This window comes from Sceloporus undulatus, chromosome 5, assembly GCF_019175285.1.
Source record: "Sceloporus undulatus isolate JIND9_A2432 ecotype Alabama chromosome 5, SceUnd_v1.1, whole genome shotgun sequence".
NCBI classification, from domain to species: domain Eukaryota; kingdom Metazoa; phylum Chordata; class Lepidosauria; order Squamata; family Phrynosomatidae; genus Sceloporus; species Sceloporus undulatus.
The window spans coordinates 193123896-193150611 of NC_056526.1; the positions used below are offsets into that span (position 1 = coordinate 193123896).

At 52.6% G+C, this 26716-nt stretch overlaps 1 protein-coding gene across 5 annotated transcripts in view; it reads right to left on the reverse strand.

Annotated features, from left to right (window-relative positions):
- The window catches only part of RTKN (rhotekin), a 38697-nt gene that overhangs the window by 7841 nt on the left and 4140 nt on the right, over window positions 1-26716 (reverse strand). Inside the window, exons 1-4 of one of the 5 annotated variants that reach the window (XM_042466934.1) lie at window positions 14139-14690; window positions 5636-5835; window positions 3692-3753; window positions 2533-2586 (exon numbers count right to left, since the gene is read on the reverse strand). In XM_042466934.1, the coding sequence (XP_042322868.1) occupies window positions 2533-2586; window positions 3692-3753; window positions 5636-5835; window positions 14139-14210 (388 nt within the window). In that variant the 5' untranslated portion in view covers window positions 14211-14690. Of the gene's footprint in view, window positions 1-2532; window positions 2587-3691; window positions 3754-5635; window positions 5836-8474; window positions 8861-14091; window positions 15330-26716 lie in introns of those variants that run through there. The other 4 variants (XM_042466933.1, XM_042466938.1, XM_042466937.1 and 1 more) reach the window with 4 other exon arrangements.

Sequence of the window (26716 nt, forward strand, 5' to 3'; positions counted from 1 at the left end):
TTTTATTTATATCCCGCCTTTCCAATTGCATGATCAAGGCGGCTTGGATCTTGTGACCAAAAGGCCCTGATTTCCCCAGCGCTGCTGCAGGGAAGCGGGAAGCCATTTTGCAAAAACCCAAGAGAAAGAGGCTTTGGAGAAAGAGCCGGCTGGGAAATGTACATTTTGTTGACTCCTGACCCAAATGAGCATCTCTCCCCATTGTGATAGCCCTGTTTAAATATTTGAAGGGATGTCATATTGAGGAGTGAACAAGCTTGTTTTCTGCTGCTCCAGAGAACAGGACCAGGAACAATGGATGCAAGCTCCAGGAAAAGAGATTAGGAAGAACTTCCTGACAGTAAGGGCTGTCCGACAGTGGAACAAACTCCTTCCTCGGAGTGTAGTGGAGTCTCCCTCCTTGGAGGTCTTTAAACAGAGGATGGATGGCTATCTGTCAGTGAGGCTTTGATTTGGATTTCCTGCATGGCAGAAGAAGAGGACTGCTGACTGCATTTAGGCCACAGTCTCAAGCCATGTCTACCGAAACACGCTCTACCACTGACCACCTCTGAAGCCAGATAGGCCTCCTGCGTTCTGTGCTGCCCACAGAAGGGTCCAAAAAGCCCCAGGACGCTCCTGTAGAAGCACTGGACACTGAGACTTTTGTTGGCATAGTTAATTTATCATCATCGTCATCATCAGTTGGCCCTCCATATCCATGGATTCAAACTTCCACAGCTTGAAAATATTCAAAAAATATATGAAGTCCCAAAAGCAAAGCTTGATTTTGCCATTTTATATGAGGAATACCATTTCAATATGCCATTATATTTAATGGGACTTGAGCATCCATACATTTTGGTATCCATGGAGATTCCTGGAACCAAACCCCAGTGGATACCAAGGTCCAACTGTATCATCATCACCATCATCATCATCATCATCATCCTCATCCTCATCCTCATATAAATTGATCTAATAGTTAATGTTCACTTTCTAATGTAAATGTATTTCAACCAGATTTGTGTGTCTCTCTGTGTTGAAAGATTAGATTAGCAGCTCTCTCAACACAATAACCCATTGGTTCCCAATCTTTGGTCCTCCATTTGTTTTGGACTTCAGATTCTAGAAGTCCCAGCCAACTTGGCCAACAGTAAAGAATTGCGGCTGCTGAATTCTAAACCATGGGGAGGACCAAAGGTTGAAAACCACCACGCTAACCCTTTCCTACTAACTCTCCTGCCTTGGCTCTGGGTTGGCGAGGGCAAGGTGGAAAAGCCCACCAGAGCCATGCAAAAGGGGGAAAGGGGGAGCAGGAGCAACGGCTTCCTCTAGGGCAAGTGGGTGGGTGAGCAGCCCTGGACCCTCCTTTCCTCTTAATGCAAACAAAGCACGCCAGCCCATCTCACCCAGGGTCAGCCTTGCCCTTTCACCTAGGGCTCACCTATGCTGTCCACTGCTTTCATTTAAGTGCCACATAGACATTTGCTCATCTAAACTTTTGGCCACCACGCTTCTTCTCCAAAGGGAATTTACTCCTTTTACAGTGGGGCACCATCACAGTGGAGAAGGGGTGGGGTGTGCTTTGATTGTGAGCTCCTGCATGGCAGAATGGGGTTGGACTGGATTATCCTTGTGGTCTCTTCCAACTCTATGAGTCTATGACTCTAAGGCCAAAGTGCATTTGTGACAGCACAGGCATCGGCCAGTCGGTCCTGCCCATCCTCTGCCACGCAGCTGCCAGACCACGTTTTCCCCTGAACCATTGAAGCCATTCATTAGGACAGTACTTAGGTAGCTGTTCATTTGTTTAGAAAGGGGTGGGAATGATGTGGCCCTCCAGGCACTGTTGGACTGCAAGTCCCATCGTCCTTGCTGGCTAGTCTGGCTGCTGGGAACAGCAGTCCAACAGCATCAGGAGAGATGAACAACTGCAAGCCCTCATTTAGATAAAACACCTACTACCAGATAGTAACTGCAGCAATCCAAATATAATGGTTGACTCTCTTTTCTTGTAGAGGTATACTTCCACACCCAAAAGCTTTGTGTTGTTTGCACTGTTTGTTGTTATGGATTTTGTTTTGGGGTTTTTTGGGAGGGGATTCTTCAATAAAATCATTTTTAAAAAATTATCAGAAAACCAGAAGAACCCAAGAAGATTGAGAGCAACATTACAATGCAACAGGGCATGCGGCATTAATAAAGCTCCATGGAAAAGGAGGGTCTATTCTGCCCTTCTAAAGGCAAGGAAGGGACCCAAATCTCATCTCCATCCAGAGCAAGCTACCAATAGGGCCCTGAGCTTCTTTAAGCAGGAGGGCATGAAACGCGGCTGATGGTCAACCCTGGGCAGCTTGATTCGGAAGAGGAATTCCTCGATATCCTGTTTAGGACCTGGACTTCTGCCCAGAAGCAAACGGGAAGCAAACTCTGAAGCTGCCCAGGACCACGATGCTGCAGTCTCCAAGGCATGCTCCAAGGAGAAGCCCAGCTGCTCTCCTTTGCAGGAAAGACCCTGGAGGCCGGGGAGAGATTCCGGGAAGGGCTTACCTCCCTTGTTCTTGAAGTATTCGGTGTCCTTCCACATCAGGGGGATCCGGAGATCTGGAAGAAGACGGGGAGAGAGTCAAGGACTGGCCTCCTCTTGTTAAAACCACGCAGCGTCCATTAACTGGCGGGATCTCTTTTGCTGGATGCTGTCAAAAAGAGTCTGGGGCTGCTCTAGCTGGAGTTCCTGCATGGAGTGGGGGGTTGCGTTGGATGGCCCCTGGGACCCCTCCTCACTCAGGGGCCACTGGGCAGGGAGGATTCGGACGCTAGTCTCCCAAAGGCCACTCAAAGCACCTCTGGCTCTACAAATAGGGTTTTCTTGGCCAGGTTTCTTCAGGGGAGGCTTTCCATGGCCCCCATTTCTGAAGCTGAGACAGGATGATTCCTCTAAAAGGGTTTCCAGGGATGAGCAGAAGGAGGATTTGAACTTGTGCCCCACAGTCCTTGTCCAGCCCTCAAACCGCTACACAAAACTGGCTCTCCTTTCTTAGCTGTGCTTTCTTAGGAGAGCAGTGAGATATAAATTAATGACAGGATAGCCTTGTGTAAATATTTGAAAGGATATCATGGTGAAGATGGAGCAAGCTTGCTTTCAGCTGCTCCAGAGAACAGGACCCAATGGAGCAATGGACTGAAGCTACAGGAAAATTCAGTTCAAGAAAGAGGTGGACACAATTCAAGAGGGATGTCGAGAAGCTGGATCATGTCCAGAGAAGGGCAGCCAAAATAGGGGAAGGTCTGGAAACCATGAAGCCTTATGAGGAGAGACTCAGGGAGCTGGGGATGTTTAGCCTGGGGAAGAAAAGGTCAAGAGGGGATATGAGAGCCCTGTAAAAGTATTTGAAGGGATGCTATATTGAGGAGGGATCAAGCTTGAATAGGACCTGGAACAATGGATGCCAACTATAGGAAAAGAGATTCCACCTCAACATTAGGAGGAACTTTTTGGAAGTAAGGGCTGTTTGAGTGGAAGATGCTGCCTTGGATTCTCCTTCCTTGGAGGTCTTTAAACAGAGGCTGGATGGCCATCTGTCAGGGATGCTTTGACTGAGAGTTCCTGCATGGCAGAAGAAGGGGGTTGGACTGGAGTTCCTTCCAGCTGTACAACTCTATGATTGTATGACGTAATTTTAGGAATAAAATAAAACCAGCTCCTTACCTGAGATGCAGACTCTGCCGCGGCACGGCAGGCGATCTTCCATGGGGCCAGCATCCGAAGGGCTGAGGTGTGGGGTGGCAAGGGTTGTGGGCAGAGAAAGAAGCAGAAACGAAGCACAGTCAGGTGCGACAGGAGGGTGCCCACCCCAAGGCAAGACCCCCACCCTGCGCACACAACCGCTCCCGCATGCGTGGGGTGTTACGGGGAAGTCAGGAGCGTGGCCTTTATTGGCAGCAGAGCATTGAGCATCTTTGGGAACAGAAGGGCTAACTGTGGTGCCAAGATTCATATTGAAAAAAATGGCATTTAAACAATCTATATACCGCACACCTTTCACAATGGTCAACTGAGTTCACGGCAAAACAAAATCCTGCCAGAACAATGGAACCATTAAAGTGAAATAACAGGAAAATGTAGTTCAGAAAACAAAAGGCGGCAGAAAAGGAAACTCAAATGTTTCTATAGCTTCTGAAAGAAATCTCTCTGGGATGAGAGTTTGGGGGCACACCACAGGAATCCCCCACAGGAAAACCCAGATGGGTAAGAAAATATGCTCCCCAACCCCTGGAAAGAGGCAGAAGCCCCCCCTCCGGGGCCAGGCCCCCAATCCTGCAGGGCACCCCACAAGGACAGCAAGAGGCCCAGCAGAAGCAATGGGGCTGCAACCCAGCATCCTCCACCATTGGTCATGCTGGCCAGCTGCAGTCCAGCAACGCTTGGGGAAGCGCTTCGGAATTCGTACTCGTGCCCCAGCACCTCTCAGGTTGACCAGGAACACCTCCTCCCAAGTCCTGGTCTAAGACCAGACCCTGACACCACTGTATCGCCATTGCAACCCCAGGGACTGCCTTCTTCTTCTCTGCATTTGCATCCTGCATTTCCCCGCCTGAGCCCAGCCCTGAGGCTCAAGGAGGCTGATAACAGTCAGGACCAAAACTGGTGCCCTGCAGGAATCATTGGCCCCTAATTGCACTCTCTGTCGTGCTGCATCCACACTGCAGAAATAATCCAGTTTGAAGTCGAAGCCTTTCATGGCCGGCATCCATGTTTTTTTTGTGGGTTTTTTGGGCTCTGTGGCCATGTTCCAGAAAACTTTCTTCCTGACGTTTCGCCAGCAGCATCTGTGGCATCTGGCATCTTCAGAGAATGCTTTGCCTGGAAAGGGTTGGGTGTATATCTACTGGGAATGCAGGAGTGATGTGGCCATGTTCTAGCAGAGTTTCTGGCCACAGAGCCTGAAAACCCACAAAAACTATGGATGCCGGCCATGAAAGCCTTGGACTTCACAATGCAGGAGTGAGTTGCATGTGTATTGCCATCCAAGACACGTGCAAATCCTGCATTCCCAGCCTCACACAGTATATATACACCCAATTCTTCCAGGCCAAGCATTCTCTGAAGATGCCAGATGCCACAGAAGCTGCTGGCGAAACGTCAGGAAGAAACTTTTCTGGAACATGGCCACAGAGCCCAAAAAACCCACAAAAAAACAATCCGGTTTGACACCACTTTAACTGCCGTGGGCTCAGTGCTATGGAATACTGGGAACTCTAGTTTTGTGAGACAGTTAGCCTTCTCTGCCAGAGAGCTCTGGTGTCAAACTACAAATCCCAGGATTCCACAGCACTGAGCCATGGTTGTTAAAGTGATGTCAGACTGGATTATTTCTGCAGTGTGGATGCAGTCCCTATTTCTCTCTCTCATTCCTGAAGAAGGAAGGGCTGCAAGGACCATCTCCTTCAAGGAAGAGACCACCAGGGAAGGCTGCAGACTGGCCAGACTGGCCAGAGCCTCTCAACTGGCCGCCACTCGACACTCCCCTCTGTGGCTACTCCAAGGGGGCTGAGGAGGTCCTGACCTGGCAACCCAGTCCTAGCGCGCTCTCTCTCCCTCTCATACACACAAATGCACAAATATACAAGCAACCCTCCATTGCCTACTGACCGCCTGGCCATGCGTTGCATGACTTGCGCCTCCTTCATGCGCTGCAGCTCCGCCATGTAGGCCAGGATGCGGCTGTTGCAGACCAGCAGGCTCTTGGTGACCTCCAGGGCTTGCTGGCGCTGAGTACAAGCCGCCAGCAGCTTGCAAGCGCCTTCCCGCATCCGGATCTCATGGTCAATCTTCTTCTGGATGTCCGTGCCCTGGAGAGGGACAAGCGGGGAGAGGCTGCGTGTGCAAATGCTGCCGAAGTGCGCACTGCGCAGGAAAGCTCAAAGGCCCCAGGGAACAAAGACCAGCCAGGGTAAGCAGCAATAGGGTGGCCATGTCCCAGGGCCTGGGCCTTGGGGATGGCCTTTTGTCTCCCCTCCTTAGGGCAAAGGGGAGGAATCCCAGGGCAAGAGCACAGCCTTGGAACACTGACAACAGCAAACACCTCCTGAAGAAACTTGCCAAGAAAAACCCATGAGGGTCACCTGTCCAACATTGTTCTACTGGAACTTTACCATAGAGTCTCAGTGGAAATCCTAGAGACTCAGTGAGAAACACTTACCTAGGCATTTGTAGGTCTTCCAGCACAACTCTATGGTCAACTTCTGGTTGATGTTGACCATAGAGATACATTGGAAGACTTAGAAATTCCTAGAGAGGTGTTCTTGCAGGCAAAATAAAGCCCCAATGGTTTTTTATTTCCATTTTCCCCTACTTTCACAGTGGTCCTGTGCCCCTAAGACCTGCAAATGTGCAGGGCCCTCTGTATGTGTGTGTGTATTTTCCCCTATATACATATGTGTGCATTCCCCTTGGTTAGACTTTTAAAAGCATTTGAGTGACATCCTCTAGACAACTGTGATTAACGCTGAATGCCTAATGCTTACTGACATCATGAAGGGCTGCCCCATATGACTTCACCAGGAAGACACCTCCTGTGACATCATTGGGGTCTCCCCTTGGCCTTAGGTTTTACCCCTGACATCTCAGGGTCTGGGATGCTCTGGCTTGGAGACCCCAGCTGCCAGGTAGGCAATGGAAAACGTACGGCAGAGGGCTGGCTGCCTGGAGTGAGGGGGGCTCTGATTTAGCTCAGAATGGGGTGAGTGGGGTGGGGGTTACATAGAAAAAACAGAACTGCCACTCCCCCATCCTGGCTGGAATCAGAGGGGGGGGGGTCTCCTTCCCTGGACATCTCCAAAAAGAGGCTGGAGAGCTCTACCTGTTTCTGAGGATGCTTTCCCCTAGAGACCCTGCAGGGAGTTCGACTCCATGGTTTCTGGGGGCCTTTCCAACCCTTCTATGATTCTGTGACTCCATCTTCTTCAGCCACAGTTGGATCATTAAAGAGAGGGGAAATGGTCCCATGCAGTGCAAGGCTCAGCTAAGCCCTGGCCCTGTTTCAAATGGCTTGACTTAGGAGAAGGAGCATGCCTTCTCCTGAACATGTGCACAATGCTGTCCCTCAGCAATCTAAGGCTAGCAGGTGCAGGTGCAGGTGCAGATGGAGTCCCAAAATGATGCCAGGGTGTCAGCACTGGCTACCTTCCCAGACCCCTCCATTGGTTCCTTTATCTTTATTGCCACGTGTTTCTGCCTGTGCCCCACAAAGCTCAGCGGTTTGGATGCGCAAAGCAGAAACCATCACATCCCAAACAAGCGGGGAGGGCTTTAGTTTCTTATCAGATGGAGGCTTGAAAGAAGAACATCCCCTTCCCAAAATGATGGCAGTGGACATCCTTGCAACCACCCCCCTTCTCATGAGTTCCAGCCCCCCCCCCACACACACACGTGAAACCTGGAAAGTACAGCATTGACCCCGGTGAAAGGGATGCCCCAGAGCATGTGCAAAGAGAAGCCTCCTCTCTGCTGGGCAATGACAAGTAAACCTGATTGGGGGGGGGCGGGGAGCCCACTGAAGGTTGCTCTGACAAGTGGGGAGGGAAATTGCCAACCATACAGACCTCCCAAACATGGACACAATTGGGGATGGTGTGGGAGGGAAGAAGATGGCAAGGGGCTACTTGCCCATCTGCAGTGGGCAAATCAAGCCTGTCGAGAGACTGCTGTGCCAACCCAGGGGGATCTGAAAGGCTGTGTCTGCTGTGAGGGTACCTGTGGAGGGGATGCCAGCTGAGACCCTGAGGTTGACAGACCCTTACAGGGCACATCCACACACCAGGCAACTCATGCCACCACAGTGCCATGAAACGACTGTAAAAGAGCATGTGCAGAGCACCACCCACCCACTCAGGATGAAGAAGAAATGCTTTGAGCAATGGTTGCAGTTTCCAAAAAGGATCAGAATCCAATGTTGGCCTGCCCTTCCCTTAGCAATTATGGAGCGGAGTGGGGCTGGGTGGGGGGTTGGTTTCCCAGTCTTTTCCAGCTTGATGGGGAAGGGGAATTCTTTTTGCCCCTGGTCCAAGGGCCTTTGCCCAGGTCAAGCCATCCCAGTGGCACCCTCTTGCGCATTTGGGTGGGACGGGCAGCCCCTGCGTCAGTGCCAGATATGGAAGAGACCCCCCCCACACACACACACACAGAGAACAATCCAATATGTCTGCAAAAGATGCTCCTCCTTGGCACCAGCAGCCCCACCACAGGAAGATCTCCTTCCACAAGCCCAGCACCAAATGATAGTGAGGCAGCAAAATAAAAAAAAAGCACATAAATGGGAATTTTCAGGAGCAAGCGAGTAAATCTTGAGAGATGGGGCTGCAGAGGCATGGGTTGTGTGCAGGGAATGGAGGATGAATGCATGCCCTACTTTGCCCTGGTGTGTGAGCCACTCACCTGGGCACAGAAGCCCCCTGCCCACCTGCCCAACCACCTGCCTGGCAGCACTCACCTTGGTAACCCTTCCGTTCTCCATGCTGTGCTGGGAGTGGTGTCCTGGCTCCAGTTCCCCACCTCATGACCCACCCCACAGGGCCAGAGTGCCCACCGCCCACTGGCAGGGCCAGCCGTTCAATGCGGCAAAGCACCAGCACCAATGGTGGGGATGGCGGTGGTGGCAGTGATGGCAGCAGCAGCTGCTGTGAGGTTTGTGGGTGGCAGCTGAGCCAAGCTGAGGAGGGGGCTGCAAAGGGGGAGAGGAGAGGAGGCAGCCAGCGCCAGCAGCCCCACTGCGCCAGCTGAGAAAGCGCCAGGCGAGTGAGCCCAGCAGCTGGGAAGGACTGACATCACCAGCCGCCTATAAATAGCAAGTGCAGCAGGGGAGGGGGGATGTCTCCTCTTCCTCTTCCTCCCCCCCCCCCCCAGGAAGCCCCCTGACCCACCTTCTGGGGAGAGAGAGACGAGGAGGGGGCCTCTCCCAGACACCTAAACACCCACCCAGGGGACCCTCTCCTGGCCCCCAACTAAGCAAAGGGAGGAAATTGAGGAGGGGGAGAGGAACTCAGGGTCCACCACAGGCTCGGCTGTGGGGACTGGGGCCACAATCTGCCCCACCACCCCCTTGGCCTGTTCCTACCCCCACAGTCCCCAGAGTTCAATGGGGAGGGTCAGGAAACTCACTCCAGGAGCCCCCCCCCCACTCCCTGGACTGCACCTTTAGAGGAGAGAAGGATGCCACCCCCCCCCCCCCGCCCCCCACCATTGGCCACATGCCTCTGGCCTGGGCTAAGCAGCTTCTGGCCACCAGGGGATTATGGCCCAAGTGCGGAGGAGGGTCTTAATTGGGAAAAGCCTGGGGGGGAGGGATGCTCAGGCCTCAGCAACGTCTGTTTCCCCCCCCCCCCCCCCAAATCAGGATCCTTCTTCATTCCACACCAAAGTCTGTTTTCAGGTCTATATAAAATATTAAGAGTACACTTAGGCATAAGGAGAGTGCAATCCCTTCAGCACAGAGAGAAAAGGCAATGCCTTTGGGATGGAGGGAGAGACAGAGACTGCAAGGGAAGGACGTTTGGTCAAGGTGGCCAGAGCCAGTGCCAACTCTTGTGTGTCCATGCCACACACACTGCCCCTCACTAGCAATAGCAAGTACATTTCTATACCACTTGCTGATGTACTAAGTGGTTTACAAAGTGTAAGCTAATAGTCCCCAACAAGCTGGGTACTCATGTTAGTGACTGATGGAAGGGCGCCAGGTTGAGTTGACCTGGAGCCCCTGCCTGGGATCGAACTCACTACACAACACCAGGGAGCCTGGCCTTGAAGCCAGCCCAACCTTCTACACAAATGGCTAAGATTCATAGAAGCATAGAGTTGGAAGAGACCCCAAGGGCCCTGATCCACTCCAACCCCCTTCTTCTGCCATGCAGGAACTCTCAATCAAAGCATCCTCATTGACAGATGCCCATCCAGCCTCCCCAAAGAAGGAGACTCCATCACAATCTCTGAGGGATTTGTGTTCCACGGTCAAACAGCTCTTACTGTCAAGAGGTTCTTCCTAATGTTAAAGGTGCCCCGGCCCACTCAGCTCCAGCCCCTGCCCAACATTTTGCTGCTGGAGGTGGACAATCCAACTGGCACAGCTGGTGAGGGGTGAAGCTTCATTGGCACAGAGGGCACCACGTAAGAGCACCTCTCCCAGGCATGGCAGCGGAGTTTGTGCAGCAGAAATGCCCAGAAGAAGGGTCAGTGGGTCCAACCTGCCTGCTGCCCAGAAAGCACCCATGGCCTCATTCTCCAGCCATTCCTACCCAGCGATGCCCTTGCTGGCCCTGCTCAGCCAGAGCCTTTGGCCTGGGAGTGGAGTGGGCTGAAAGCACGCCAGAGAACAGAAAGGGTCAAATCTGTGCCAAGCGAAGAGTCCTGGAGGGAACATGCCCACAATACTGGGACCCCGCTGGCACTGCCTCCCCCACTGGCTGCCATGGTCCCTCCCTCCACCCCCAGATCAGCTTCTTTGGCCCTTGGGCTGCTTTCCTCGTGATCGGCCACAGCCCTGACCACCCGCGCTCTGGGCAGCCATGCAAGATTGCAAGAGGACTCTCAGGCGCGTTTTATGTGCATTTGTGCCCCACAGGCTGCTTGTTTCAGAGGCAGACAGAAATCACTGGTATTATTGTTGGTCGTAAGCTGAACATGAGCCATCAGTGTGATGCTGCAGCAAAGACGAGACATGCTATCTTATCCTGCATTTATTGAAGCATAGTTTCCAAGTCAAGGGAAGTCCTAGTCCCAATTTATTCTGCACTGGTCAGGGCTCATGGCCATCTGTCGGGGATGCTTTGATCTGGATTTCCTGCATGGCAGAATGGGGTTGGACTGGATCAGGGCCCTTGCGGTCTCTTCCAACTCTATGATTCTATGAGTTCTGGGCGCCTCATTTGAAGAAAGATATAGACAAGTTGGAGTGGGTTCAGAGAAAGGCAGCATTTATAAGAGGAACAGAAAACAAAACGTATGAGGAGAAGCTGAAGGAGCTGGGCATGTTCTGCTGGCTGAAGAGAAGACTGAGAGGTGGCATGGCTCCAAAACACACTGCAGAAATAATACAGCTCAAGACTGCTTTAACTGTCTTGGCTCAATGCTAGGGCATTCTGGGAATTTTAGTTTGTTGTGACATCAGAGCTCTCTGACAAAGAAGGTTAATGTCTCACAAAGCTACACTTCCCAGGATTCCCCAGCTTTGGGCCAGGGCAGTTAAAGTGGTGTCAGACTGAATTATTTCTGCAGAGTGTCTGGATCATGGTGGTCCTCTTTAAATACCTCTGGGCTGCCCCAGAGAGAAAGGTATGGGTTTGTTCTCTGCTGCCCCAGAGAGTAGGACTAAAGCTCATGGTTTTCAGTTCCAGGAGGGTTGATTTTGACTGGACATTAGGGGAAGGAACCTCTTGAGGGCAAGAGTGGCTCAGGAATGGAACCCATGGCCTAGAGAGGAACTCCTTCTCTGGGCATCTACCAAAATAGCAATACAGTAGCAATGGCAAGTACATTGCTATACCACTTATCCGTGCACTTAAGCGCTCCCTAAGTGGTTTACAGTGTGTGTACGCTAACTGCCCCCAACAAGCTGCTGGGGACTCATTTTAGTGACCCAAGGAAGGATGCCAGGCCTGGGATCGAACTCACAACACAAAAGAGGCTGGGCACCCAGCTGCTGGGGATGCTCCAGATAAGTGATGCCCAAACTTGGCTCTTCCAGGAGTCTAGAACTTCCGTTTCCAGAAGCCCCGGGTAGTTTGGTTAGAAGTCATAAAATCACAGACTCATAGAATAAAAGAATCATAGAGTTGGAAGAGACCTCAAGGACCATCGAGTCCAACCCCCTTCTGCCATGCAGGAACTCTCAATCAAGGCATCTCTGACAGAGAGCCATCCAGCCTCTGCTTAAAGGCCTCCAAAGAAGGAGAATCCACCACATAGTTTGCATCCATTGTTCCATTGGGTCCTGTTCTCTGGAGCAGCAGAAAACAAGCTTGCTCCTTCCTCGATGTGACAAGAATTCTGGGAACTGAAGTCCAAAACATCTGAAGGACCAAGGTTTGGGAACCACTGCTCCAGCTGGAGATCCTGTTCCAAGTAGGGTTGGATTCAATGGCTTCAACTCTGTGATTCCAGGACTCTATGAATCCCATTGGTTCAAAGCCCTGGCCCATCGGAAAGAGAATCCTTCCCTGCCTCATGCCACACAGAGCATCCTCTGCTGCCAGCAAAGCCACCACCAGACAGACAGACAGACAGACATGTGTGAAGTGCCTAGGCACAGAGCAGCCCCTGGCATGCCAAGGTGGCAACATGGCACAGCTGCAGGAAGGAAACTTTACAGCTGAGTAACCTGACTCTCTCTTTCCCTCTCTCTCATGCCAGAAGGAAAGGGGCACTTCGCCAGAGTGAGTCACAGGGAGGGCTCAGGGATGCGCTATGGGGCCCTTTGGGGCCAGTAGGGCTATGAACCCTTCCAGGCAGAAGCCCTGGCAACTCCCCATCTGAGGCACCAGGCAGACACAGGAGGGATTGATTTACGTCACACACAAAAGTAAGTGCGCTGTTGAGGAAATTAAAAGTGCAATCATCAAAAAGGAGGATATCAAAAATGTTGGCCAGACAGCTGGAAAAACCCACCCCAAAACTATAAAAAGGTCTCCATTTGCCCACAAAAGGATAGGAAGGGGAAGCCAGGCTAACCTCCCTGGGAAGGGAGTGCCAGGGCCTGGGGCAGCCCCTAAGAAGGCCCTGCCTCTCTGGAAGACCCCCAGACGCAGATGGACTCATGTAGACCCCACCAAGAGACCTCCATTGAGCCCCACCACCCCATTAAGAGGGAAGTGGACACCTTGGAGCGTGTCCAATGAGGGAGACCAAAATGGTGGAAGGCCTCTGAGGAGCAGCTGAGGGAACTGGGTTGGTTTGGTCTGGAGAAGAGAAGGTTACCAATTGACATGATGGACATGTGAAAATATTTGAAGGGGTGCCATGCTGAGGATGGAGCAAGTTTGTTTTCTGCTACTCCAGAGAATAGGACAAGGAGCAATGTGTTCGAACCTTAGGAAGAATGCCTCTACTGCAAAAGCTGTCAGACGATGGAAGACGCTGCTGCCTCTTTCTTTGGAGGCTGGTTTGAAGCAGAGGCTGGATGGCCATGGGGCACAGGTTTGTGTTCCTTCGTGGCAGAATGGGGTTGGATTGGATTGGCAGAGTGGGGCAAAGGCACCCCAAGACCAAGCATGTTCTAAGGAACAAACACTGTAGCCCCCCAGAACCCCTTGGAAGGCAGTGAGGATCCCCATCTCCAAGAGATGTTCTGGAGCCCCAAGTGGAGGGACCCAGAGAAGGTCACAGCCTTGTAGAAGGGACCCTCCATCCCTCCCAAATGAGGGCTCCTTGGGGAGGCACCGAAGAGTGCTTTGCGATGCGGTCAGCGCTGTGGGCGACACAACAAAGAGCGGGAGCCATGATGGCAGGCGACATTCTTGGCTCCTCTCCCCAGCCTCCTCTCTGCCCCAAAGCATGGCCTGGAGGTCCCTTGCCATGGAGCACAACAAGGCCCTTCTGCGGGGGGGGGCCCTCTTGGCCCAGCTGCCCTTTCAAGCGGAGAGGGACCTTTCCGAGAAGCCTGGAGCCCTTCTGCCATACAAGGGCCTGGAGTGAGAAGGGAGCCCAAGAAGGGCCACCCCGTCCAAGCCCTGCTTCTGCCCTGCAGGAACTCTCCCTCCAAGCATCTCCTGAGACGGAGCGATGGCCCTCCAGCCTCCGAGGAGGAGGAGGGAGACTCAAAGGCAGCCTCTCGCTCAGGAGCCTTTTCCTTCTCTTGAGGGGATCTCTTTCCCTGCAGCTTCCATCCAGGGCTCATCGGGTCTTATTCTCCGGAGCAGCAGAAAACAAGCTTGCTGCCTCCTCAATATGGCCTCCCTTCAAGTATTTCAAGAGGGCTTCATCCTCCTCTCCCCTCGCAAGCTGCCCGGCGTCTCCCTCCCTCTCCCCTCGGGCCTCCCAGAACTGGGCCCAGACTCTTCCAGGGGGCCCTCCCCATCCCACTCGGAGCCCCAGAGCCGGAAGGGCCCCCCAAGGGCCACCTGAAAGGGGCGCCTGGCTGCTGGCTTCTCTCTCCTTCCTTCCTGACCTGGAGGCTGAGGGCGATCTGTCGGATGTAGAGCATGTTGAGGTCCTCCAGGATGTGGAGCCGGCTCTGCATGGCGAGCGAGCGAGCGAGCGAGGAGGGCAGCCTCCGAGGTCGGAGCCCCGCGGGGAGAGCAGCCAGAGGCCCAGGAGATGGAGGAGGCCGCCCCCGCGCCCCTCCCCAGAAAGGGCCCTTTCTTCTCCGGACGGAGCCAGGGGCCAGAGGGGGCCGGCGGCCGGAGCTCCCCGGAGCCTCCCCGCCGGGGCCCTCCAGTCCCGCCCCGGCCGCCCCTTCCTTCCTTCCCTCCCCTTCCCTCGCCTGGGCTTCCCGGCCAGACAGGAAGCCTGCTCCGCCTGCCGAGGCCAAGGCGGACCCAGCCCCTCCGCAGACAGGCGCCAAGAGAAGCAGCAGCAGCAGCAGGAGCCCCGGAGTCCCAGGAAGCAGCGGCCCAGCGAGGCGGGGAAGGAGGGAGGGAGGGGGCCTGGGCCGGCCCTGGATCCCGACCCGAAGGCAGCGCCCGCCGCCAGAGAGAGAGCGAGAGAGCGGCCTCCTCCGGGCCCTGCTCCGCTCCGCCAGCCCCTTCTCCTCCTCCTCCTCCTCCTCCGAGCCTATCTGGCCCAAGGCCCCCTCCCTGCCCTTGATTCGGAGGGAGCCCCCCCTTGGCCCCTTCCCGAGGGCAGGAGAGAAAGGCACCCGGAGCCAGGGAGGCCCCGCAGCCGAGGGGGGAGAGCCAGCCCTCCAAGAGCCCGCTCTCTCTCGCTCTCGCTCTCGGCTCGCGGACTCCTCTGGAGAGGAGGAGGCCAGACCCAGAGGCAGGAGACACAGGGCCACCGCCGCCACAGCGCCCCAAAGCCCCGGAGAGGAGGCTCCAGGAGAGTCCTCCGCGGAGAAGAAGCCCAAGAGATGCTGCTGCTGCTGCTGCTGCTGCTGCCCCGGATCCATCGAGCCACAGGCTCGGAAGAGCCCCCAAGGGCCATGGCCGGCTCTCTCGGCCAACGCCGGGAAAACGCCCCCCCCCCCACCAAGGCCTCCCTGAGGGCCACAAACTCAGCCGGAGATGCGCTGGGGGGGAAGGGGGTCCCCCCATGGAGCCCTCATCAGAGAGAGGCCCAAGAAGACCTTGCCTTCTGGGACCAAAGGCCAAACCTCCCTCCCTTTGGTTGCCTTAAACAAAACCGGGTTTAGACCCCAAGAAGGGCCCTGATCCAGTCCAAGCCCTTTCTTCTGCCAGGCAGGAAATCCCCATCAAAGCATCCCCCCCTGAGACAGATGGCCCTCCAGCCCAGATCTGCTGAAAGACTCCACCACTACACTCCTCGGAATAGGGATTTCAACCTATAGACTTTCCCTATCGCCCCCGTTGGCTGGGCTCAAGCGCACAAAACACCAATCAGAAACCCCTGAGAGGACACCTCCAGGGCAACTCTGGGGCCAACATCAGCCAGAGACAGACCATAGAGCTGGCATGAAGGAGCCACAAAGGCCTAGTGGAGGGTTCTCTCTAGGAATCTCTAGGTCCTGGTTAAAGTTGACCATAGAGATGCACTCAAAAACCTAGAGATTCCTAGAGAGAACATATTCTTAAATTCCATGATGAATAATCAGATAGATCTGCAAAACTCAAAGTCACAAATGTGGAGGGATGATGAGTCTATGGTAAAAACACTCACAGAATCATAGAATCATAAAGTTGGAAGAGACCCCAAGAAGGGCCCTGATCCAGTCCAACCCCATTTTGCCATGCAGGGACTCTCAATCAAAGCATCCCCATTGAGAGATGGCCATCCAGCCTCTGCTTGAAAACCTCCAAAGAAGGAGACGCCACTATAATCTCCGAGGAAGGAGTGTGTTCCTCTGTCAAACAGCCCTTACTCTCAGGAAGTTCTTCCTAATGTTCAGGTGGAATCTCTTTTCCTGGAGCTTGCATCCATTACTCCATCTTTTCTATTCTCTGGAGCAGCAGAAAACAAGCTTGTTCCCTCTTCAATATGACATCCTTTCACATATTTAAAGAGGGCTACCATATCACCTCTTAACCTTCTCTTCTCCAGGCTAAACATCCCCAGCTCCCTAAGTCTCTCCTCATAGGGCTTCATGGTTTCCAGACCTTTCACCATTTTAGTCTCCCTCCTTTGGACCCATGGCTCCAGTTTCTCAATGTCCTTTCTGAATTGTGGTGCCCAGGACTGGATACAGTCTTCCAGGTGGAGCCTGACCAAAGCAGAATAGAGCGGCACTATTACTTCTCTTGATCTAGACACTAGACTTTTATTGATGCAGCCTAGAATTGCATTGGCCTTTTTAGCTGCCGCATCACACTGTTGACTCATGTTCAACTTGTGGTCTACATGGACTCTCAAATCCCTTTCACATGTAGTTTCATTCAGCCAGGTGCCCCCCATGATCCTGTATCTCTGCATTTCATTTTTCCGCCCTAAGTGCAGTAATATAATATAAATAATATAAATATAAATGCATGCTTCCTAGTCATGCTCAAAATGGAGAACGTTTTGGAATTCCTCAGGAGAGAAAGCTGGGCTGTAGGACACTGTCCTGGAAAAGGAGGATGCCTGGTCACCCTTCCAGGGGCAGATGGGGGCCCAGCTCCAAGGGTGATGACCAGTTGGAGTGGGAGGCCCAGGGCTTAGGCCTGACCCACGCTGCCCCCTGCTGTCCAGGCAGCACTTCAGCCATGGCAAGAGAAGGACTGCACTGAACCTGGACGGTGGCACACGTATGGCACACGTGTGTGACTAGGATTCAGACAGACAGACAGCCCTGCGAGGTTTCACAGAGATGCCTGCCTCCAACAACAACTCAGGACTGACCAGTGCAAGCGTTCCTCGCAGCAGCATCCAAAGGCCGGCCAGCAACTCTGGGCTGTCCAAGCATCGCAGTGCAGCATAAAGCAAGAGCCATTGAAGCAGACTGAAAACATACTCAACCATCTGCCTAGTTAAAGCAAAACTCTTCAGAACCAAAGTGGTAGAATTCAAAGATAGAGCCGTGTCAGTCTCTAGGCTCAGTCTACAGTGGAGGGACCTTGGAGCAGCTTTGAGTCTAACGGAAAGAAAGAGGTTGGCAGCAGGAGCCTTCCTAGGCTAAAGTCTACTTCCTCTGCTCCCTCAGACTCCACCAAATGCATCTGAGGAAGTGGACTGAAGTCTAGGAAAGCTCACGCTGCCAACTTCCTTCTTTAGTCTCAGAGGTGCTACAAGATCTCTTTAGATCCAAATGCATCGGAGGAAGGAGGCTCAAGTCAACAAAAGCTCATGCTACTGGCTCCTGTCTTTCAGTTACTCTCAAACTCTAGACCCAGTTTAAGACAATGTAAAACCATGCACAGTTGGCCCTCCACATTTGTGGCTTTGACTTTTGTGGGTTTGATTAATACGTTCTCTCTAGGAATCCCTAGTTCCTCAAGCGCAACGCTGCCAGAAGTTGGCCATAGACTTGTGCTGGAGAACCTAAAAGTTCCTAGAGAAAACACTTCTCCAGGCATTTGTATTGTTATCATTGTCGTTGTTGTTGTTATGTTTCTTTAGATCGGCCTTCCTCCCAGTACAGGGACTCAAGGCAGCTTACAAATCTAAAACAGTCATAGGTCCTTCCAACATGATTCTGTTATTAATGTCTGGCAGATGTTGACCATAGAGTTGCACTGGAGGACCTGGAGATTCCTAGAGAGGTGCCCTCTCAGGTAAAAAGAACAGTGGGGTTTTTTCCACATCCACAGGGATCTTTCACCCCAAACCCCAGCGAATGTGGAAGGGCCACTTACTCCGGCAGAACTGGCTCAAATCGTCTGGCCTCTAGCCTGTTGGTATTGCTAAGTGTCAGCTGAGACTCATGGTGACCCTTTGGATGAGGCATCTCCGCTTCAGGCCCTGTCCACCCTCCGCCTCCCCTCCTTCCAGCGGCAGCGCCACTCAGGTCTGGCTGCACAGAGAGTGCAAAATCTCCTTCTTTGGAGGTCTTTAAGCAGAGGCTGGATGGCCATCTGTCAATGGGGAGGCGTTGATTGAGATTTCCTGCATGGCAGAAGGGGGTTGGACTGGATCAGGGCCCTCCTTGGGGTCTATTGCAACTCTACGATTCTATGAAAATGCAGCAACATCACAAGGAATGCAACATGCCCTGAAAGCAAGGACACGCAAGCGGATCCCCCATTTCAGGTGCCCCGCCCCAAATCATACAAACGGAGACCAGAGAGGGGTCTGGGCAGACACTGACCAAGAAGAGGCACCAACAGTCCAGCATCCTCTCCTTCTCCAGAGGCATCCCTGCGGCAGTTCTTTCATGGAGCCAGGCCCTGAGGGTCCACCTGGGCCAGTTCTCCCGGCTCTGACTGGCAGCAGGCATGGTGGCTCTCCAGGGCTTCTTTCCCAACCCTTCCTGGAGATGCAGGGAACTGAACCCAGGACCTTCAGCATGAGAACACGAGGGGCTGCCCTTGTCCAGAGCCTGGCCCTTGAAGGTCCACCTAGGCCACTTCTGCCAACTCTGACTGGCAACACCAGAACGCTGAAAGGGCTCGAAAGCACACAATGGCACCAGTGAATCAAGAAAGAAGAAAGAATCAATAGCGTAGGAGTGCAAAATTCTCAGTTAACAAAAGTGGCACAAATTAATTATAATTAGGAAATGACAAATACGCCTCTTTCCTTATTTAAAGTATTTCTGTGTTGCCTTCTATCCCACAGGAGCTCCAGAGGAGATGGACAAATGGAAATCAATTAAAGCAATGCTGAGATCAAAACATTCTAAAACACACCAAAGTGCTCTCTAAAAACTCCCCAAAGCAGACTAACAACGACCCTAGAATCCAGTTCTGAAACTGTTAAAACTGCAGTTTTAAACCCTGGATGCCCTTCAGGACAGAACTGTCTCGGATGCCAGCTGCAAACTTAAAAGCAGGGAGCCAGACTTACGTCAGTGGATGGGGAGTTTCATGGTCAAGGCCCTTTATGTGTACCCACCAAACTAAATTCACAAGGTACATAGACAGGGCCTCCTCTGGAGATCTCAAATTTCTGGCGGGCCCATATGGGAGAAGGCACTGGTCAGTCAGCTGCCCTGGCCCAAGTCATTTGGGGCATCATCCCAAGTCAGCAACAGCACCAAATGGAGAAAGGTCTGGAGACCAACAAGCCCCCTGAGAAGCTGCTATGGGAGAAGAGAAGGTTAACAGGTAACATGATCGTCATGTTTAAATAGATCCGTGGGTGGAAATAGCTAATGTTTCCCCCTGTCATGGACGGATCACTTCCTGGTAGAGGTGAAAATCAAGGTCTCTACCCAGATCCCCCCCCGGGGGTGGTGGACCTATTAGAATGGTCCACCCTCGAAGGCTGATGGAACCTGAGAGGTTCCAAGAAGCCTTAGAGGGGCTCACGGTTGGAAATGACGGCGACTCTGTTGATGCCCTCACCGGTATTTGGAATACCGGTCTCTCTGGGGCTATACACAGGATCGCTCCCAAGCGCCCTCTCAGGCCCGCTTCCAAACGTAAGCCCTGGTATACGGAAGATCTCCGGGCAAGGAAGCGGGTACTGCAACGGCTAGAGTACCGTTGGCGGAAACACCTTTGCTTAGACGACAAGGCTCTCCTAGACCAACTGTTAGAGGACTACGGAGAGGCAATACGAGCAACAAAGAACTCGTTCTATGGTGCTCGTATTGCGTCCGCTGAGTCGCGTCCGGCAGAGTTGTTCAGGGTGGTCAGGGAGCTAACTCTCCCTCCCGTCCTGAACCATATCCTGACCTTCTAAGGCCTGCTGTGACCTGTTTAACGACTTTTTTTGGATAAAACACTCTCGTATAATCGAAGGTCTGAACGCCACATGCAGACACCCAGGGTAGAAGTGTCCAGAGCCTCCGTGGACTATGTTAAACTGGATCAGTTTGAGTTGGTAGTATGAGGATGGGACAATACCTCGGAAGTGTTTGGAAACAACCTGCTCTCTTGATCCCTGTCCCTCTGGTTAGCGGCCCGGGGGGACCGTCAGGAAACATGATTTTACGACCGGATAGTTAACACATCTCTGAGGGATGGGCTATTTCCATCACAACTTAAATTGGCCATTGTAAAACCTATTTTAAAAAAGCCCTCCTCGACCCCCTGGTACATAATAATTATCAGCCTGTTCGCTGCTACCATTTCTGGGAAAGGTGATCGAGAGGGCGGTTGCGATCCAGCTTCAGGCGGTCTTGGACAAAACGGATTATCTGGACCCATTTCAAACTGGCTTCCGGGCGGGTTACGGGGTTGAGACGGCCATGGTCGCCTTGGTCGATGATCTCCGTCTGGGCATCGACAGGGGAAGCGTGTCCCTGTTGGTGCTCTTGGACATCTCAGTGGCTTTCGATACCATAGACCATGGTATCCTTCTGGGACGCCTGGCAGAGGTGGGAATCGGGGGCACTGCGCTTCAGTGGTTCCGGTCCTACCTCTCCGGGAGGTCCCAGATGGTGCAGCTGGGAGACGTGTGCTCTGATGAGAGGCCCCTAAAAACTGGGGTCCCTCAAGGAGCCATTCTGTCTCCCATGCTATTTAACATTTACATGAAACCGCTGGGAGAGATCATCCGGAGACATGGGGCGCGGGGTTATCAGTACGCTGATGACACCCAAATCATCTTCTCTATGTCTCCGACTGCTGCAGTGACTGGGGATGGCGTCTCTCCTCTCGTGGCCTGTCTGGAGTCAGTAATGGGCTGGATGAGGGAAAACCGACTCAAATTGAATCCAGAGAAAACGGAGGTACTAGTGATAGGTTCTCCTGGTCCAGGAATGGCGGTGGTTCCACCTGTCCTGAACGGGGTCACGCTCCCTGTGAAGGACTCTGTGCGCAGTCTGGGGGTGCTTCTTGACTCATCGCTTCACCTGACTGCTCAGGTGAATGCGACAGTCAAGAGCACCTGTAACTTCGAGACTGGATTTCTGCAATGTACTCTACATGGGGCAACCCTTATACCAAACTCGGAAGCTGCAAATGGTGCAGAATATGGCAGCCTGGCTGGTCACTGGTGCTCCCAGGACCAGCCATATAACACCGGTTTTAAAGGATCTCCATTGGCTGCCCATTCGCTTCCGAGCTCAATATAAGGTGTTGGTTATTACCTATAAAGCCCTAAATGGCTTGGGCCCAGGATACCTAAAGGACCGCCTCTCCCCGTACATTCCGCCTCGCACCCTCAGAACATCTGGGCAGCAATTACTGAAGGTGCCCGAGGCAAGGTTAGCCTCCACCACGCGGAGGACATTTTCCACGGCTGCCCCAGCCCTTTGGAACACGCTGCCCACTGAGCTCCGCTCATCTACCACCCTGGCCCAATTCAGGAAGGACTTAAAAACCTTCCTGTTCCAACAGGCATTCCCCGAATAAATATCCTGTGGGCCTCCCTCCTCTTCCGTGGCCAAGAGGTTGGGCTTTGGGGCTTTTTTGCCTGTTATTTTTGGATAATTGTAGTATTTGTATTGTTTTTGTATTTTAATCTTTGGTATTTTAATCTTGTGCTGTATGGATTGCTCCTGTTGTTTTAAACCTTACTGTAAGCCGCCCTGATCGTAGGAAGGGCGGGATATAAATAAAAAATTTATTATTATTATTATTATTATTATTATTATTATTATTATTAAATATTTAAGGATGGAGAAAGCTTGTTTTCTGCTGCTCCAGAGAGCCAGACATGGAGCAGTGGATGCAAAGAGATTCCACCTCTACATAAGGAAGAGCTTCCTAGTAGTATGAGCCTTTTGACAGTGGAAGATGCTGCTGCCTTGAAGGATAGTGGGGTCTCCTTCTTTGGAAGCTGTTTTTAAACAGGGGCTGGATGGACATTTGTCACATGGGGTGCTTTGGTGATGTTGCTGCTTGGCTGAAGGGGGTCAGACTGGATGGCCCTTGAGGTCTCTTCCAACTCTTCGATGGTTCTACCTTGAATTGAAATCCAGATTGGAAACCAGTGGAGTTCTTGCAAGACAGGTGTCACCTGCTCTCCAAAATGAACACCTCACACCATCTTTTTGCACTAGCTGCAGCTTCCAAACACTTTTCAAGGGCTGTGCCATGTAGAGAGCATTACAATAGTCTACTTGGGAGGTAACCAAGGCATGAACCACTGTGGCCAGGCACTTTCGCAAGAAAGGGCGCAGCTGGCAACAACTGAAGCCGGTTCAAAGGCTTCCAGGCCACCCCAGCCACCTGGCAATTGGTCCTATTGCTGAGTTGCTATCTCTGTGGCAAAGGGGCTCCTCAGACGGCCTGGGGACACATTCAGGGCATAGTGTCTCCATGACACACACCCAGACTCTGCCCCCCGGGGCCCCATGACACTGCATGCTGCACCACATGGTGCGCAGCGTCACAGTGCTCCTCTGGCGCTGCATCCGCACAACGCAGCGTTGAAGGAGCACCCTGGAAAGGCCAGATCAGGGCTGCAGTGTGTGATTGCCGCACCCCTGATCTGGCAAAAATAGAGGCGCCTGCAGGAGCGGTCTGCATAGCCCCACAATTCCTTCTCATGTTCAGCCTAAACCTACCCTCCTGCAACTTAAAACCATTAGAGCTGGCCCTTCCTTCTGGGCCGGCAAGAACGGGCCTGCCTTCTCCTCTCTGGGGCAGCCCTGGGGGCATTTAAAGAGGGGGCTCCTGTTATTCCTCCATCTTCTGGTCACCAGGCTGAACAAGCCCAGCTCCTTCAGCCTTTCCTCCTACGTTTTGCTTTCCACGCCTCTTCTCTTCCTTGTTCCCTTTCTCTGAACCTGCTCCAACTTGTCCAGGTCCTCCTTGAAATGAGGCACCCTGAAATGAGTGCAGGACTCAGCTCCAACTCCAGAATATTTATGAACGCATTAAAACGCATCAATCCCAACCGAGATCCAGAACCAGGCTTTCCAGGAGCAGCGCCATGAGCGCCACGTATATTAACATGGAACGAAACACACAGTTAAACAGCATCATGGGACTGGGATCGTCATAACATTAACATGAAATTGGCAGCCACTGCCTTTGCAGCCACAGATCTAAGCAGAGAGACTGAAATTCTTAGTGCGACCTTTCAGTGTTATTTGAAACCTCTGGCGGGCGGCAGGCATGGCTGACCCCAAGGTTTTGGCATCCCCCCACCGCCTCCCTGGCTGGAGGTCTTCTCAGCTCCTGGCCTGGCTCTGCTTGGCTTACAAAGGGACAGAAACCTGGCCTGCAGGCGCATAAAGTTGTCCAGCCATGGCTTAGAGACTTCTCTTGAGAAGAAGTGTAATTTCCCCCCTTCCCAATCCTTCAATGTAAGAGATAGTTATGGGGAACAAAACACCTTATTAGAGAATCATAGAATCAAAAGGGTCCCCCAAGGGCCACCCAGTCCGACCCTTGTTCTGCCATGCAGGAACTCTCAGTCAAAGCCCTCCCTGTGACAGATGGCCATCTAGCCTATGCTTTAAAGCCTCCAGAGGAGACTCCACCTCCATCTGCGGAGGCAGCAACGTATTCCATGGATGGACAGCTCTTACAGTTAGAAAGTTCTTCCTCACATTTAGGTGGACTCTCTTTTCCTGGAGCTTGCATCCATTGCTCCAGGTTGTAGTCCCTGGAGCAGCAGAAAACAAGCTTGCTCCCTCCTCAGCATGATATCCCTGCAAATGTTTAAACATCATGTACAAACAGGTTTGGCAAGAAAATGGTGTGTGGGTGGGGGAATGCTCCTGTGCCAGTTTCCAGCCACCAAGACCCCTCCCAGGTCAGACCCCCCCCCCCCCGCCCCCGGTGCTTTGATTTTCTGTCCCCTGAATGACCACCTGGAGCCAGAGCAGGGGTCCATGTAGTCTAATAGGAATGCTGGAGACCAGGGTTCAAATCCCTCTCTGCTCAGCCATGGAAACCCATTGGGTGACTTTGAGTAAGACCCACTCTCTCTGCCTGAGAGGAAGGGAATGGGAAACCCACTCTGAACTCCGGAGAACTGAGTTTGCTATTAGTATATGCTGTTATGGGACTGTGGGGTTGGTCTGGATGACCTCTCAGGAGCCTGTCCAGCTCAAAGCGGTTCCTGTGCCTCTGATTTTCTGGGAATGGGACTTCATCTGGCCAGGGCTGCCTGTGGCCTTGGACTTCCAAGTGGTCCTCCGCAAGTTTCTCATGACCTTCCCTTTCTTCAGGAAATGAGCTGAGAAAAGGGGCAAATTCCTGGGGATCGTGTCATGTCTTTCCTCTGGAGTCAGAGAGAGAGAAGGGCAAGGCTAGAGAGCTGGGAAATTGAACATCCCCCCCCCCATCCAGTTTAGCCCCAGTGTCTTGGCACCCGCCATCTTCTGCCACTGAGCTCTTCGTCCCAGAAGGACAGCCTGCAACAAACAAGCTATTTGCTTCAAGTAACAAGGAGGAATTGCAGCTGGACAGCCCTGCAAAGACTCTCTCTCTCTTGTCTGGACATTGCAGTTATTTTGATTGCATTGGTCTTTTCTTCCCCCAAACCCCTGCCATCCTGGCTGCCTGGTTCAGTCTTAATTTGATGCCAGCAGAGTCCAGAGCTGAACCCCTGGAGCTCCACAGCTTCCCTCCTCCTCAGCAACTCTGAGGTCCAAGATGGGCCAATGGCCTCCTGAGCCCCCAGACCCAAAACAGCGGCCAGGAGACTTGGATTGTCCAGTCTGGAAAGATGGCTGCATCCAAGTGGCTCTGGGGTGGCTGCCATATAAACTAAGAGGCGCGTCTCCAGGCAGGGCCCGATTTCCCATTCTGAATCCTGGAGGGTCAGATCCAGAGTTGCTTAGGGTCCCCCCCGATCCAACAAACTCCACTCTCTGCCTCAAGCGCAAAGGGATCTTGCAGCATCTTTGAGACTAACTCAGCAAAAGGAGTTGTTATTGAAGCTTTCCCAGACTATGTTCTACTTCGATGCATGGAGTGAAGTGGTACCCAGGAAGGACCTTTACAATTAGATTTGCCATAGAAATGCAAAACTTGTGGGTCTGGCGGAGGGGACAAATTCAGTTTCAACAATGACTGTTGAGGGACAAAGGTGGGAGGAAAGATGCCCGCTGAGGCCAAGGTGGATGGGTGGCACTATGAATGGTGGAGGGGGTATGGGAATGTGGTCTGCGCAGTCTGGGAACCAGAAAGGTGATCTGGTGAACTGGCCAGGAGCCTCCTTGTGGGGATGGGGTGGCTATGCCAATATTCCAGACTAGCACAGCTATGTCTCTGAATTCTGCCTCACATAAAGTTTTTAATGGAACTGGAAGGTCTCTGGGTCACTACAGGATCTGCAGAAGAGAAGGGCAGTCCTGGGCCAGAAACTGGACAGAGCTGGGCTGCATGAGTACTTCTTTGGATAAAAGACCAGGGATTTCCAGGCAGAATGCAGGGCTGAATCATGCCTGAATGAAAACCTGGAGAGCATGGCTGCTGGTTAGTGTTGACAACACTTGGACTAAGTTAGGGTTTGCCATTTCACGCTGGTGGGCGGACTTTCCTGCCCCCTGGGGGGCGTGCTGGTCCCGACCCCGACCAACCCGACCCCCGGGTGGCTGCCCAACTCTGAGCTCCCAGGGCTGCTGCCTGCCTTCTATAGAGTGCTGCCTGTGAAGCATCCCTGGAGCAGCAGCAGCAGGAGGACTGAACCAACGGGGCGGGGTCTGCTGCATGCCTGCCTCTATTGGCAGGCCCTTGCTCCTTATTTGGGCAACATCCGAGCAGGGCGGAATTTACACTCAGGCGAGCTGATGCTTCCCCCTCTTCTTTCCTCCTTCTCTTCTTATTATTGTTCCGTTTTTTCTCCTCCCCTCTCTTCTCCTCTCCTTTTTCTTCCTTTCTTCCCCCTCCTCATCTTCTTTTTCTCTTTCTTCCTCTCTCTAAGCCCCCTCCTCTTCTTCTCAGGGTCCAGGGCTTCTCAAGAAAGAAAAAAGGCTTTGGATCTGTCCCATAAATCCCTCCTAAGTTGAGACATACCTGGGAAAAAGAGGGGGCGAGGGTTTGGGGGGGTTGGGGGGCAAGGAAAAGGAGGAAGGGGGAATTGCTAAGGAGGCTTGGGCGTGGAAATGTAGTTTTCAAAGGCACAAAGGACTGCCTGTGATCTTGCAAAATGCTATGCCTGCTTGGGAAGTGGGAAATGTCTTGTTAGAATTGGGGGGGGGGGGGTTGTTGGCCAGAAGAGAGAAGTACATTCAGCCTTCTGTCTAGGAATAATGCCAAAATGTCCTCCATTTTGAGCATGCCTAAGAAACATGCATTTATATTAACATTTTAAAAAAAAGTATCAATTTTTTCATGTGTCCTCCATTTTTTTAAAAAACGTATCCTACATTTGAAAATGTTACCCTACATTTGTCCTACATTTGTCCCAGTTTGGAGGTCCTGCCTTATGGCAACCCTGTGGACTCCCATGGGTCTGGCTGGGCATCAGGGAGGGAAGCTTCCCACATTCCTCTTGGAGAAGGTCTAAGCGCATTCCTAGCAGCGTCTCTGGAAAGGTGGCAATGCTGGGCTTAGTGGACCATCAAAGGTCTGGCTCAGGGCAAGGGCAAAGGCCTTAGTCCAGCAGTCATGGCCCACCACATGCCACTCTCAGCTGATTTGGGCA